Below are 14503 nucleotides of genomic sequence, written 5' to 3'. Positions count from 1 at the left end.
ATATATATATATATATATATATATATATATATATATATATATATATATATATATATATATATATATATATATATATAAAACAACCACTGCTTTTTTTTTGGGGGGGGGGGGGGGGGAGATGTGCAAAAAATAAATGAATTGCTTGGAAAAATGTGCAATCTCATTATTTACATCTAGCTCTGATTGTCTACAATAAAGGGAGGTCAGACAAATATTCTCATGTAGCATTTGAAGTGTTTCTTTTTCCTGGGCTACTTTGAGACAGCAAAAAACTATGCAAAGTGAGAATTCAGAATATTGTTCAAACAGGATCTATAATACCTTTATCAGTTTGTTAGGCCAAATGTAAATGTCTCATGAGGAAAGAACCCAGAGGCTTAGAAGTGGCTAGATAGTGACACTGTAGAGTATCCTGGCAGGCCAGGTCACAACGTCACAAGCAGATATGGTTGAACATACAGGCAAAAGAGCAGAGGTCAGACAACCAGCTGGGAAAGCAGTACCAAATCTTCAGGTGAAAGAAATTGTGGGCAGGCAGAGGTCTGAATCCAGATGGAGAAAAGAGGTACCATATTGTAAGTCCAAAAAGTAGTCAGACACAGTCTAAGAGGTCAAAGACAGGCAGCAGACATAGGATAATGCAAGGACAATATGAACCAGACACCCTCCTTCATAAACCAACAATAATTCCCAAAATATACTTGTGAAAATGTAGTTCATTCCATTGTTCACACATCAGTCCAAATGTGAAATCCAATTTCAGGAAGATGGGATACTGTGAATACTTATGTGGTATTCTGTAATGCGACCATCCCAGGCAGCTCGCTATAATAAGAGATGGCTTCTCTCCTCAAAGTCCACACTAAAAAAGAAAATGACAGGGGTGCCACATGGCCATGTACAGTCTGTGGATCTAATAATAAAAGATGGTAATATAGCACACTCATGTGTAATGGAGTACACACACAGGAACAAGGAATTGTAATCTTCGCTTAGGAAACACAAACACAGACTCGATGATGGTTAATGCACCAGCAAACTTGCCAAACAGTAGCAAGAGTATGTAACAATAAAAATATTATTTATTAAAATGCTTCCAGGGATAAGCAAAGGTTGGCTACAAGGTCCAAATAGAAGTAATAGTGCACCCAGGAACAAATTGAACCTAATCATAGGCAAGGAGTCAGAGATTTAGCAAGCTATATAAACAGCTTAGTTTGGGAGAAAGCTTGGGCATGCTAACACAACATGTGCAGCTAGTAAATAGTAACTAGTGCGTTAGTAAGGATGCTGAAAAAAATAAAAGACCATAATGTACCAATGTGCGCTAACAAGAGGATAGCCATGTTAGTGGTCAGAAATCTCAACCACATATAGACTCCTTCAGCTAGGGATTACATAGTGGTTCTTTGGTAACAGTCATTTTGGGTGTAGGTAATTTTGCATGTTTCATATGAGACTGTTGAAACTGAGATTCCTCTTCCAGTGGGACCACAATTTCCTAGAGAAAATAATCTCTCATTCTGTGAGGGTCTCCCTCATCTATTTTTTTCAAGGAGCAAGTACTCTAAGAAAATAAGATTTCTGAAACCAAACTGATGCCAGGCTTTTAGTTTGGGAATAGTTTGGGATCAGAATACAACAGTTTTCACAACATATCCTTAATTTCTACCGAAGTTGGTTTGAATATTCATTGTGCACATGTTTGCATTATTATACGGCAGCAGTTTTGCAACAATGTTATACATTAGCAAGAGCACTAGATGGAAGCACTATTTATTTTGTATGATGATAGTCCATAGGGCTACAAAACAAGTGGGATATAATTCCCGCCACTAGGAGACCAAGAACCCACACAAAAACTTAAATACCTCCCTCCTCCCATCTCTCCTCAGTTTTGTTCTTGGCCTTTCAGGAGGGTTAAGAACAGAGGTGTTCCAGCTACTTGTTTATGAAGCTCAGAACAATGTGAGACCCTTTATCCCTGGGACATATCATTCACAAAGAAGACAGAAGAGATTTCCATCAAGCTGAGTGCTACAGGGACATAGGAATACCTTGTTACATGTTATCTCCCTAAGGATTTCAGCCATAACTACCCTTGGGCTTCGTGGGGACATGTCCCTTAGCCTCCCCCTGTGGGACAATGGTATTTCCTCAAAAATCCTCTGCCGTACTTTTACAAGCACTGAATGGGCTCTCTACTTGATACTGCTGCAGTTTGATGCCTTGTCCGCTGGTGGATGGGTGCTCTCTACCATTATTATTTCCAGTATATGTGTGTTTGTTCAGACTCTGATATACTGTAAGTTTTGCATACAATGGAACCCAGTGAATATGTCCCCTCTTAAACTATGTTAAACATTTTAGAAGAGTGTTCTAATTATAACTCTCCTGCACATTTTTGTGTCTGAATCATGAAAGTTTAATTTTGACTAGACTGTCCCTTTAAGAATAATTTAAACAGGGCTATGGCAGAATATTTAGCAGCTATCACCAAGCCAAGTAAGCGTAAACGCAAGTCTGGTGTTTACCTCAGACAGTCTGTTCATGTGAACATGCAAGCTCCTTCCCCTCAACCTCAAATTCCTGTCCTGCTTCAGAACTCTGACTCTGAGGACTCAAAATAATCAAGTTTAGATGGGGAAGTGTAATCTGGCAAGTAAGATCCTGCTCCTGACCCTGAAATTGACAATGCTTTCAGATTTAAAGTTGTAGAAATAGAACTCTGGGAATTTCTGAGGAAAAAATCAGAAAAACAAACCTGTAAAGAAGTTAAATGTTGTTTTCAAAGCTCCTCCAAATATTTCAGAAGTATTTCATGTTTCAGATTTGGTTTCTGACTATATAGCCAAATAATAGAAAAACCTGGTATTCCATTTGCTCCTTCCTCCAAGATAAAGAGGATGTACACGATTCCAGAACAGAATGTGGAATTATGGGAAACCATACTCAAGGTTGATGGAGATATTTCCACTCTTGCCAAACACACTACTATCCCATGGAGGCACATTAAAGTCTTTCCTGGGAAAGCTCTTCCTTCAGCCAGGTCTTCTGCTTAAACCAGCAATGTACATCACCTGTGTTGCTGCGGAGGGGCTCTCTGGTACGATTCTTTATACGAAATGGCTTCTGAACAATCCTCTGCTGAGGACCTCCAGAATTGCATCAAGGCCCTTAAAATGGATAGCGCCTCTATATGTGACTCAGAAAATATAGAATTTTGCAACTATTAGGAGTCACTTAAAACGTGTTGCTAGAAATCTATTGTGTCCACAAGTAATTGTAACTAAATATACAAGCCGTGCTTGCAACTTATGTATTACAAACTTTGCAACACTGTGATTTGTATCATGTTAATGGTTCCTATTAGTAACCGGGTTAGTTACGAGATTAATGGGGTATCTTTCAGGAAAAATTAACATATATTGTATTACATTGGCTTCGCTAGTTCAACTTGTGTGAATCACGCTGTGTACTCAGTGCTGCATGCTTTCAACGCAACAACTTAACCATACTGCAACTGCCAATTAGTGAAATGGCTGAAATCCAAATAACATTCTATGACCGTAAGCAAGAAGTAGATATAAAAACACTGGTTGCTTTTGTTATGTATATGAGAACTTACTTCCTTATAAGCTATGGTTACCTTCAGATCAGCCACTCCATGTAAGCTCCTTTCACTTCCGTCTCGAGCACTGCTGGCAGCCGGAAAGCCCTTCCCATGGCTTTGAATAAATAGTACATGTAAAAGTTCCTTACCAGCTGGGATTAAATATGTAAAGCCTTGTGCTCTATAAAAATCACTTCCTTTATTGTCACAAGGTGTATGGCTCAGTCTCAAATTAGCTCAACAGTATGAACTGTCCTATGTGATTCCAGCCCAGAAGCACTTTATCAGATGTTTTATTTCCACTATAACCTTCATATCTTCTAGCTTTAAAGGGACACTGAACCCAAATTTTTTCTTTTGTGATTCAGATAGAGCATGAAATTTTAAGCAACTTTCTAATTTACTCCTATATCAAATGTTCTTCATTCTCTTGGTATCTTTATTTGAAATGCAAGAATGAAAGTTTAGATGCCGGCCCATTTTTGGTGAACAACCTAGGTTGACCTTGCTGATTGGTGGCTAAATTCATCCACCAATAAAAAAGTGCTATCCAGAGTTCTGATCCAAAAAGAAGCTTAGATGCCTTCTTTTTCAAATAAAGACAGCAAGAGAACGAAGAAAAATTGATAACAGGAGTAAATTAGAAAGTTGCTTAAAATTGCATGCTCTATCTGAATCACAAAAGAAAAAAATTGGGTTCAGTGTCCCTTTAAGGCTGATCTGACATTGTCAGAGAAAACAGATTTCTTCTCACTGCTAAATAAATTTCTTCTCAATAAAAGTATACATTTTTGTATGGTGCTTATGAGTCATTTCAGTGTAAAACCACTTTCTCTAAGTTGGTACTTGCCTGCCTATACCTATTTCTTCTAACTATTTATTTATCAGTAAGTATAAGTCTTTTTATAAATGTATTATTATTATTCTTTATTTATAAAGCGCCAATAAATTCTGCAGCACTGTCCATGGGTACAAAAGATAAAAGTAAAATAATAATACAATATTTTTGAGACAGGACAAAATTAATCAAATACAGGAGGAATTGAGAGCCATATTCTAGAACAGTAGAAGGTGAGAAACGGGAGGTGGGGACTGCAAAAGGTGAGAATGATGTTTGTGTGGAGTTAGATGAGGGCAATTATCAGGCAAGTGGAATTCATTTGTTACTGAGTTGGGTGATAGGCTTCCCTAAATAAAAATGTCTTTAGGGAGCGTTTAAAGGAAGACAGATTAAGAGAAAGTCTGACAGCACGAGGAATTGAGTCCCAGAAGGAAGGTGCTGCATGAAAGAAGTCCTGCAGTTTAGCATGGGAGGATGGGATGGTAGAAGATGCAAGGAGCAGGTCATTGTTGGACCTTAGAGGGTGGGTTGGAGTATATTTGTTGACTAGTGAGGACAGGCGTGGGGTGGGCAGCGTTAATAAACACTTTGTAGGTCAGGGTGAACATTTTTAATTTAATTCTGCTGTGAATTGGGAGCCAGTGAAAGGCATTTGAAGAGAGGTGCAGTATCGGAAAAGGTGGATTAGACTGGCATAGGCATTTAGGATGCATTGAAGGTGTGAGAGGCAAGAAAGAGGAAGGACAGTTAGTAGGTTATTACAGTAGTCAAGTCGGGAAATTACCAGGGAGTGGGTTGGCAGCTTAGTGGTATCAGCACTCAGAAACTGATGCATTTTGGAGATATTGCATAGGTGGTTGCTGCAGGATGAAGAGAGTAATTGGATATGGGGTATGAAGGACAGATTGGAGTCAAGTGTAACTTTGAGGCAGCGGACTTGGGGTGATGGGGAGATTGTTGTTCCGCTAACAGTGATAGAAAAGTTAGAAACCAGAGTAGAGTTAGGGGGAGGTGGTTTAGAAGATCACTTCCCAAATATTTATGCTGTTCTAGACAAATCAGAGTATATCATCTGCACTAATGCTCAATCTTCTCACTAAATCCACCATATTATGCTAAACTTCTTTACTTAATATACAAACAGACTCACAAATACTTGTATCTTAAATCATACTTGGGTAGGCTCGGGAGCAGCAATGTACTACTGGGAGCTAGTTTCTGATTGGTGGCTCCACATATATTCTTCTTTTCATTAGCGTATCTGATGTGTTTAACTAGCTTCAAGTTGTGAATTGCTGGCAAGAGAATGAAATATTTTTTGGATAATAGAAGTAAATTGGAAAGCTTGTTAAAACTGTATGCTTTATCTGAATCATGAAAGAAAATTATTCAGTTTCATGCCCCTTAAAAAAACTTAATCCTTAAGTCCCTGCAAATAAAAAGTCCAATTAAAAGATGACTATGAATGTATACACAGCTGTATCAACTCTGGATAAGCTGAAAATCATGCTCCCAATCCAGAGCCAATATAGCTGTTGTTTATGAGTGTGAACATTTTGTAGGTAGCAGAAAGTGCCAGCAGGAAATATCTGACAATGCTTTGATTAGCGAGTGAATTTATTTTTGTACAGTTACACTGTCATTTTTTAATGTATAGGAACTTCTGTGTTATTTTAAGTTTGGCCATATTAACCATTTTGACCTAGAGCAGGTAAGACACGGTATAAGATCTGGACACTGTATACTATTAACAGACTTTATAGAAATTCTGCCATAGCAAATTCCTTGTTTGCCTAATGGTTATCCCGGCTTTGCCCAGATGCACATTATTTTGCATATTGTATATATTGTATATAATATAGTGCCTTTTTCTCTCTTCCTGGAATCTCAACTAATTTGTGTTACCATCCTCTTTATTTACTCCCCCAAATATGTTGTAATTCATTTTAACAGAACATTGGTCTAAATATGTATTGCAACATAAATATTCTGTTATAATAACATAATAAAATAAATTACATTTGCTATTTATGTGACACAAGACTAATTACATTTATTTAAACAAGATTAAAATATTCCTTGTTTATTTTGCAGCTAAGGAATATTGTAAAGTTCTGTTCCCATATGAAGCACTGAATGAAGATGAATTGACAATCAGGGAAGGTGATGTTGTAACGCTTATAAACAAGGTAATTATTAATATATCTTATTTCTATATATTGGCATATCATTACTGTTTGAGAAACAGCCAAGCATATTCAGTAGAATTGTAAGAAGGCTTTAGATAAGTACACATTTTTTTTAAAGGAATATAACCCCCAATTATTTTTTCATGATCCAGATATAGCTTGTGATTTTAAACAACTTTCTAATTTACTTTATTTATAATTTTTCTTCTTATGAGCCGGCCCATCTTTGGTTCATCACCTGGGTAGCTCTTTCTTATTGGTGGCTAAATGTACCCACCAATCAGCAAGCGCTATCCAGGGTGCTGAACCAGAGTGTGTTTAAAGAAATGTATTATTTAAATAATATCAGCAATAATCATAAAATAATAATTTTAAGTATAGTGAGACTCAGATAAAGGGAAAAATGCTTCCATGTCACTAGCATTGGGTCCTTAAAGGGACATAAAACCCCATATTTTGTGTTCATGATTTAGATGGAACTTTCCAATTTACTATTCTATTGTCTTATGTGCTTCTCACTCTTGGTATCCTTTGTTAAAAGCCATACATAGGAAGGCTCATGAGCAGCAATGCACTACTGGAAGCTAGCTGCTGATTGGTAACTGCACACATATGCCTCTTGTCATTGACTCACCAGATGTGTTCAGCTAGCTCCCAGGAGTGCATTGCTGATCCATCAACAAATAATACAAGGAAATTTAAGCAAATATTATAATAGTAAATTGGTAAGTTGTTTAAAATTGTATGTTGTATCTAAATTATGAATGTCACAATGTTATAATTATAATATATTTTTTAGAACCCTCTCAGTGTAGGACAGTGAGAATTTTTCCTTCTACAGTTACTTTATCGGCAAAATACAACAGGTTTAGTGAAGATCTGCAACATAAAAACAACACTATTTATTTTGTAAAATGGAAATATATTAATGACACCGGTGAATGGCTGTAAAATATAAATATATATATATATATATATATATATATATGTTACGAGAAGGTCAGAAATCCAGGGGGAATCCTAGCATTACCCAAGCGGCTGTGGGTAAAGCCTGATGTAACGTAATTTCCCCATCTACACTATTTTTTTCCCTCTGGGGGGTTCAAGGAAGGCGCCCCACCGATCCTCTGGCATCCACCCCAAGTGAACCTTGGGGAATGAGGTTTACATGGGGGACTTTGCCCCCCTTGAACCCCCCAGGCAGAGGCTTAAAAGATAGTGAAGATGTATATATGTTTGCTGCACTCTGAGAAGATTTATCATGTTACATCAGGCTTTACCCACAGCCGCTTGGGTAATGTCAGGTTTACCCAAATGCTTACTTTACCCGCAACATATATATATAAACATTAGACCATTTGCACTCCAGATATCCGTATACAGCAGCCTTGGGTGCAGCAAAAGCAAGTATAGACCAAAGTAGAAAAAGCGCACTCCAAAGGAATTTCATCAAAATAAATATTCACTTTATTAGTACACTTTTTGTCTGAGAACGGGTCTTATTGATCCAAAAACATTCACACTAATAAAGTGAATATTTCTTTTGATGAAATTCCTTTGGAGTGCGCTTTTTCTACTTTGGTATATATATAAATTAAAAACATGCTTAAATAGATAAACAAAATAAATAGTTTATTTTTCCTATGGTTTGCAAGTAAATGTGTAGTAAGACATAAGGGAGGTGTATTATTTGTTGAGAAGTTTCCAGAGGCTTTGTAGGAGCAGGGGGTCAAATTTAAAGGGACGCTCAAGTCAAATTTAAACTTTAATGGCTCAGATAGAGCATGCAATTTTAAACAACTTTCCAATTAACTTCCATTAATAAAATATGATGTTTTTTATATTTACTTTTTTGAGTCACCAGCTTCTACTGAGCCTGTGCAAGAATTCACAGACTATATGTATATGCATTTGTGATTGGCTGATGTCTATCACATGATGCAGGAGGAGTGGAAATAGACATAACTGACATTTGTCAGAAAAAACATCTACTGATTTGAAGTTTAGATTAAGTGCTATTGCATTGTCTTGTTATCATGCATTTGTTGATTACACAAATTTACTGTATTGACTGGTTCTTTAAATCTGAAGTATACAGAAAGTCATAAACGTTACAGTAACTGGAGGATGAAGTAGATCACTGTAATCAGAAGAGTCTGCTTAGTAGAAGCAATAATTAGAAATAGAGATCTACCACCATACAGAGAACTAGGCATAAAGCTAGATCCCCAATCATGGGACCACATTTTTACAAATACTAGAAGATCCTCTGCTTCCTCAAGGGTTATAGAAAGTAATTACAAAATAATCACAAGATGGTACCTCACCCTCCCATTTTAAATATCTTTACCCTCAACTCTCAGATAGATGCTGGTGAGGCTGCAAACAGAGGGGCTCCATGACCCACATATGGTAGGCATGCCCACTACTGTCCAGTTACTGGAGTGAATTTGAAAAACTACTACAGATTTTATTTAACAACTCAAATTTCACCCTAGTCCCATGCATAGCTCTTCTGAACCTTTTCCCCAAACATACATGTAAAATAAGGCTTAGATTAATGCAATTCATTACTAATTTGGCTAAGGCCCTGCTGGCCAGGGCATGGAAGAAAACCTGCCATCCCCTCCATCCAAGAATGGATCAAACATATCATAGACACAATGACCTTAGAAGAATATGGGTTCTATATAAATAAAAAAAACTGGACACATTCCACAACATAAAATATTACTGGGCATCAACCCTACAACTGTACCAAAATTCTAACCCGAACACATGACACAACTCTCACCCCCCCCCCCAGAATTTATCTTAAAACTTAGACGACACCGCTGAGCACAAACCAACACTATTAACACAAACACAGGTATAACACCCAAGTTGAACCATCCAAGAAGCTAATTCAAAGCCTCTCTCAGTCACAACCAATGCTGACCCCTTGGGGCGTAATGGACTAAAACAAAGGGAACTATAAAACTCTTCCATCCAAACCCCCCCCCCCCCCCATGCAGTGGATCTCCCTCCTCCCCCCCCCCACACTTAATCATTTACTTATTGTTCTATTCTTATGTATTAACTTTTGTTGGCAACTTTCTTTTACTAATGTTATTGGACAGGTTTTACCCGCAATGTCTTGACTGGTTGTACAACTTATTTAATAAAATCAATAAAAAATACTGTTAAAAAAACCATTAGTTTGTTGCAGTAGGTGTCAGGGCATGAGAGAGTTAATTTTTTTTAACGTAGGTCTAATGTATTCGAAAATTTTTAGAAATTGCTTTTGTTACCAATTTTTCTATTATTAATTAAGCTTGGTTCTGCCGCTAGATTTATCCTTCATATAAAGCTGATTCATCCTGCTAACGGCTGCTGTGTTTGTCTTTTTGGTAATGTTGATTGCAAATGATCAAAATAGGAGAAACAGATGCCAACAAAAACACAGTGATATCCCATCATCAGTCAGTTTGTGTCCTGAAAATAGCAAGGAACGTGTTCTTGTTCCACACTGTAACAAGTGTGGGTATATCTTGGCAGTGTGGCAATCATCATACTATGAGCGACTTGTGTGCTTCAAACAAATGCTAGTAATTCATCATTCTCAAGCTATTCGACTTGCCAGAGCAGCAGTTTCACTGAAACCTTTTTCATGAAATGTTTCTACATTATCTTTATATTTTTCACTCCAAGAGGACCTTACATGTTACACCCTGGGCCACTGAAAATGGCATTAAATAATGAAGTGCTAGATACAGCTAAAATGTGAGAACAGTCTGAATTAATGGTCTGACAAATGAACCTGATGGAGTGGGCTCTGCTCACATCACCTTACTGTTTAGACAGTTTTTATGTAAAAAGAGCATAAGGAAATCCATGTGTAGATATAGATAATTAAAATGAGTCTATAATGACTCATATTTTCTTGAGCCTACACAGTATAAAAAAAGCACCTTTTGGAAATAGATACAATAGAACTAGCTGCAGACTCAGGGTCTTGGTGGATTTTCTCTCGAGTCACTGCCTCCCACTCTTTAAATGTCATTCACTAGTAACCTTTGTTATCAATAAACAGGAGCTTGTCAGAAAGAATAAAGCACATATATACCAGGTTTGTTCAGACAGAGGCATTGGGGATAGCATTTCCTCTAGCACTATTACTCAGGAAAGACTTTTTCAGTACTATGATGTCATTGTAGCAATAATCCTTTGTGCCAATTTAAATGCAGAAGATAAAACAAATTCTGTTGATACTGTATGTTAGTCCTCTTGGGTCTGTGCAGTAATATATCACTGCACCATTTTGACACTTTTGCAAACTAGAAGACTCCTAGCTATATATATGTGTGTGTGTGTGTGTGTGTGTTTACATATTTGTGTGCATATATACTGTATATATAAATATACAGTATATATGTTTGTATTGATATATATAAATATGTGTGTGTAGCATATATATATATATATATATATATATATATATATATATATGTGTGTGTATATATCTATATATTTATACTGTATGTATATATATATATATATATATATATATATATAACACACAGAGAAAACCCAGCACGCACTCACACTCACTTACAAGCTCTCAGCTAAGATTTAAAAGCAAAAATGGAAAGGTTAGTCACCGCATCTGGCCAAATGGGACAAGCTCAGGTACAACGTCAAGGTCCTCTCCAATACCTGAGACCCTAAAACAGCCACACAATGCAAGCTTTCAAATCCAAACAAACTGAAAACAAGGGAAGGGTGCACAGGAATATGTAACCACCCTAGACATATACAAAACACGGAAGGGAACTGCACTCTCATACCGGACCGGGTACACATCCCATGACCCTGCAACATGCTCAGCCCTGGGTGCCACTGGCACTCACAGGAAGCTGTGCTGTCCCCAGAGCCACAAGCAGTTAACCCCAGACAGGTCTGGGTGCAAGAACCATAGGGAAAATTACAAAACAAATTAATACAACACACAGAGAAAACCCAGCACTCACTTACAAGCTCTCAGCTAAGATTTAAAAGCAAAAATGGAAAGGTTAGTCACCGCATCTGGCCAAATGGGACAAGCTCAGGTACCACGTCAAGGTCCTCTCCAATACCTGAGACCCTAGAACAGCCACACAATGCAAGCTTTCAAATCCAAACAAACTGAAAACAAGGGAAGGGTGCACAGGAATATGTAACCACCCTAAACATATACAAAACACGGAAGGGAACTGCACTCTCATACTGGACCGGGTACACATCCCATGACCCTGCAACATGCTCAGCCCTGGGTGCCACTGGCACTCACAGGAAGCTGTGCTGTCCCCAGAGCCACAAGCAGTTAACCCCAGACAGGTCTGGCTGCAAGAACCATAGGGAAAATTACAAAACAAATTAATACAACACACAGAGAAAACCCAGCACTCACTTACAAGCTCTCAGCTAAGATTTAAAAGCAAAAATGGAAAGGTTAGTCACCGCATCTGGCCAAATGGGACAAGCTCAGGTACCACGTCAAGGTCCTCTCCAATACCTGAGACCCTAAAACAGCCACACAATGCAAGCTTTCAAATCCAAACAAACTGAAAACAAGGGAAGGGTGCACAGGAATATGTAACCACCCTAGACATATACAAAACACGGAAGGGAACTGCACTCTCATACCGGACCGGGTACACATCCCATGACCCTGCAACATGCTCAGCCCTGTGTGCCACTGGCACTCACAGGAAGCTGTGCTGTCCCCAGAGCCACAAGCAGTTAACCCCAGACAGGTCTGGGTGCAAGAACCATAGGGAAAATTACAAAACAAATTAATACAACACACAGAGAAAACCCAGCACTCACTTACAAGCTCTCAGCTAAGATTTAACAGCAAAAATGGAAAGGTTAGTCACCGCATCTGGCCAAATGGGACAAGCTCAGGTACCACGTCAAGGTCCTCTCCAATACCTGAGACCCTAAAACAGCCACACAATGCAAGCTTTCAAATCCAAACAAACTGAAAACAAGGGAAGGGTGCACAGGAATATGTAACCACCCTAGACATATACAAAACACGGAAGGGAACTACACTCTCATACCGGACCGGGTACACATCCCATTACCCTGCAACATGCTCAGCCCTGGGTGCCACTGGCACTCACAGGAAGCTGTGCTGTCCCCAGAGCCACAAGCAGTTAACCCCAGACAGGTCTGGGTGCAAGAACCATAGGGAAAATTACAAAACAAATTAATACAACACACAGAGAAAACCCAGCACTCACTTACAAGCTCTCAGCTAAGATTTAAAAGCAAAAATGGAAAGGTTAGTCACCGCATCTGGCCAAATGGGACAAGCTCAGGTACCACGTCAAGGTCCTCTCCAATACCTGAGACCCTAGAACAGCCACACAATGCAAGCTTTCAAATCCAAACAAACTGAAAACAAGGGAAGGGTGCACAGGAATATGTAACCACCCTAAACATATACAAAACACGGAAGGGAACTGCACTCTCATACCGGACCGGGTACACATCCCATGACCCTGCAACATGCTCAGTCCTGGGTGCCACTGGCACTCACAGGAAGCTGTGCTGTCCCCAGAGCCACAAGCAGTTAACCCCAGTAAGGTCTGGGTGCAAGAACCATAGGGAAAATTACAAAACAAATTAATACAACACACAGAGAAAACCCAGCACTCACAAGCTCTCAGCTAAGATTTAAAAGCAAAAATGGAAAGGTTAGTCACCGCATCTGGCCAAATGGGACAAGCTCAGGTACCACGTCAAGGTCCTCTCCAATACCTGAGACCCTAAAACAGCCACACAATGCAAGCTTTCAAATCCAAACAAACTGAAAACAAGGGAAGGGTGCACAGGAATATGTAACCACCCTAGACATATACAAAACACGGAAGGGAACTGCACTCTCATACCGGACCGGGTACACATCCCATCACCCTGCAACATGCTCAGCCCTGGGTGCCACTGGCACTCACAGGAAGCTGTGCTGTCCCCAGAGCCACAAGCAGTTAACCCCAGACAGGTCTGGGTGCAAGAACCATAGGGAAAATTACAAAACAAATTAATACAACACACAGAGAAAACCCAGCACTCACTTACAAGCTCTCAGCTAAGATTTAAAAGCAAAAATGGAAAGGTTAGTCACCGCATCTGGCCAAATGGGACAAGCTCAGGTACCACGTCGAGGTCCTCTCCAATACCTGAGACCCTAGAACAGCCACACAATGCAAGCTTTCAAATCCAAACAAACTGAAAACAAGGGAAGGGTGCACAGGAATATGTAACCACCCTAAACATATACAAAACACGGAAGGGAACTGCACTCTCATACCGGACCGGGTACACATCCCATGACCCTGCAACATGCTCAGCCCTGGGTGCCACTGGCACTCACAGGAAGCTGTGCTGTCCCCAGAGCCACAAGCAGTTAACCCCAGACAGGTCTGGGTGCAAGAACCATAGGGAAAATTACAAAACAAATTAATACAACACACAGAGAAAACCCAGCACTCACTTACAAGCTCTCAGCTAAGATTTAAAAGCAAAAATGGAAAGGTTAGTCACCGCATCTGGCCAAATGGGACAAGCTCAGGTACCACGTCAAGGTCGTCTCCAATACCTGAGACCCTAAAACAGCCACACAATGCAAGCTTTCAAATCCAAACAAACTGAAAACAAGGGAAGGGTGCACAGGAATATGTAACCACCCTAGACATATACAAAACACGGAAGGGAACTGCACTCTCATACCGGACCGGGTACACATCCCATGACCCTGCAACATGCTCAGCCCTGGGTGCCACTGGCACTCACAGGAAGCTGTGCTGTCCCCAGAGCCACAAGCAGTTAACCCCA

General features: G+C 39.3%; 1 protein-coding gene and 1 long non-coding RNA gene across 6 annotated transcripts in view; one reads left to right on the top strand and one right to left on the bottom strand.

The window, feature by feature from the left end:
- SH3KBP1 (SH3 domain containing kinase binding protein 1) overlaps positions 1–14503 on the top strand; it is a 950191-nt gene that overhangs the window by 778078 nt on the left and 157610 nt on the right. For all 3 annotated transcript variants that reach the window (XM_053706396.1, XM_053706397.1, XM_053706398.1), the window contains one exon: positions 6549–6643. In XM_053706396.1, the coding sequence (XP_053562371.1) occupies positions 6549–6643 (95 nt within the window). The remainder of the gene's footprint in view (positions 1–6548; positions 6644–14503) is intronic.
- The window catches only part of LOC128653231 (uncharacterized), a 155770-nt gene that overhangs the window by 39765 nt on the left and 101502 nt on the right, over positions 1–14503 (bottom strand). The window lies entirely within an intron of this gene.

Source organism: Bombina bombina, chromosome 3, assembly GCF_027579735.1.
Source record: "Bombina bombina isolate aBomBom1 chromosome 3, aBomBom1.pri, whole genome shotgun sequence".
Classification (NCBI taxonomy): domain Eukaryota; kingdom Metazoa; phylum Chordata; class Amphibia; order Anura; family Bombinatoridae; genus Bombina; species Bombina bombina.
This window is presented reverse-complemented; position numbering and strand designations above follow the sequence as displayed.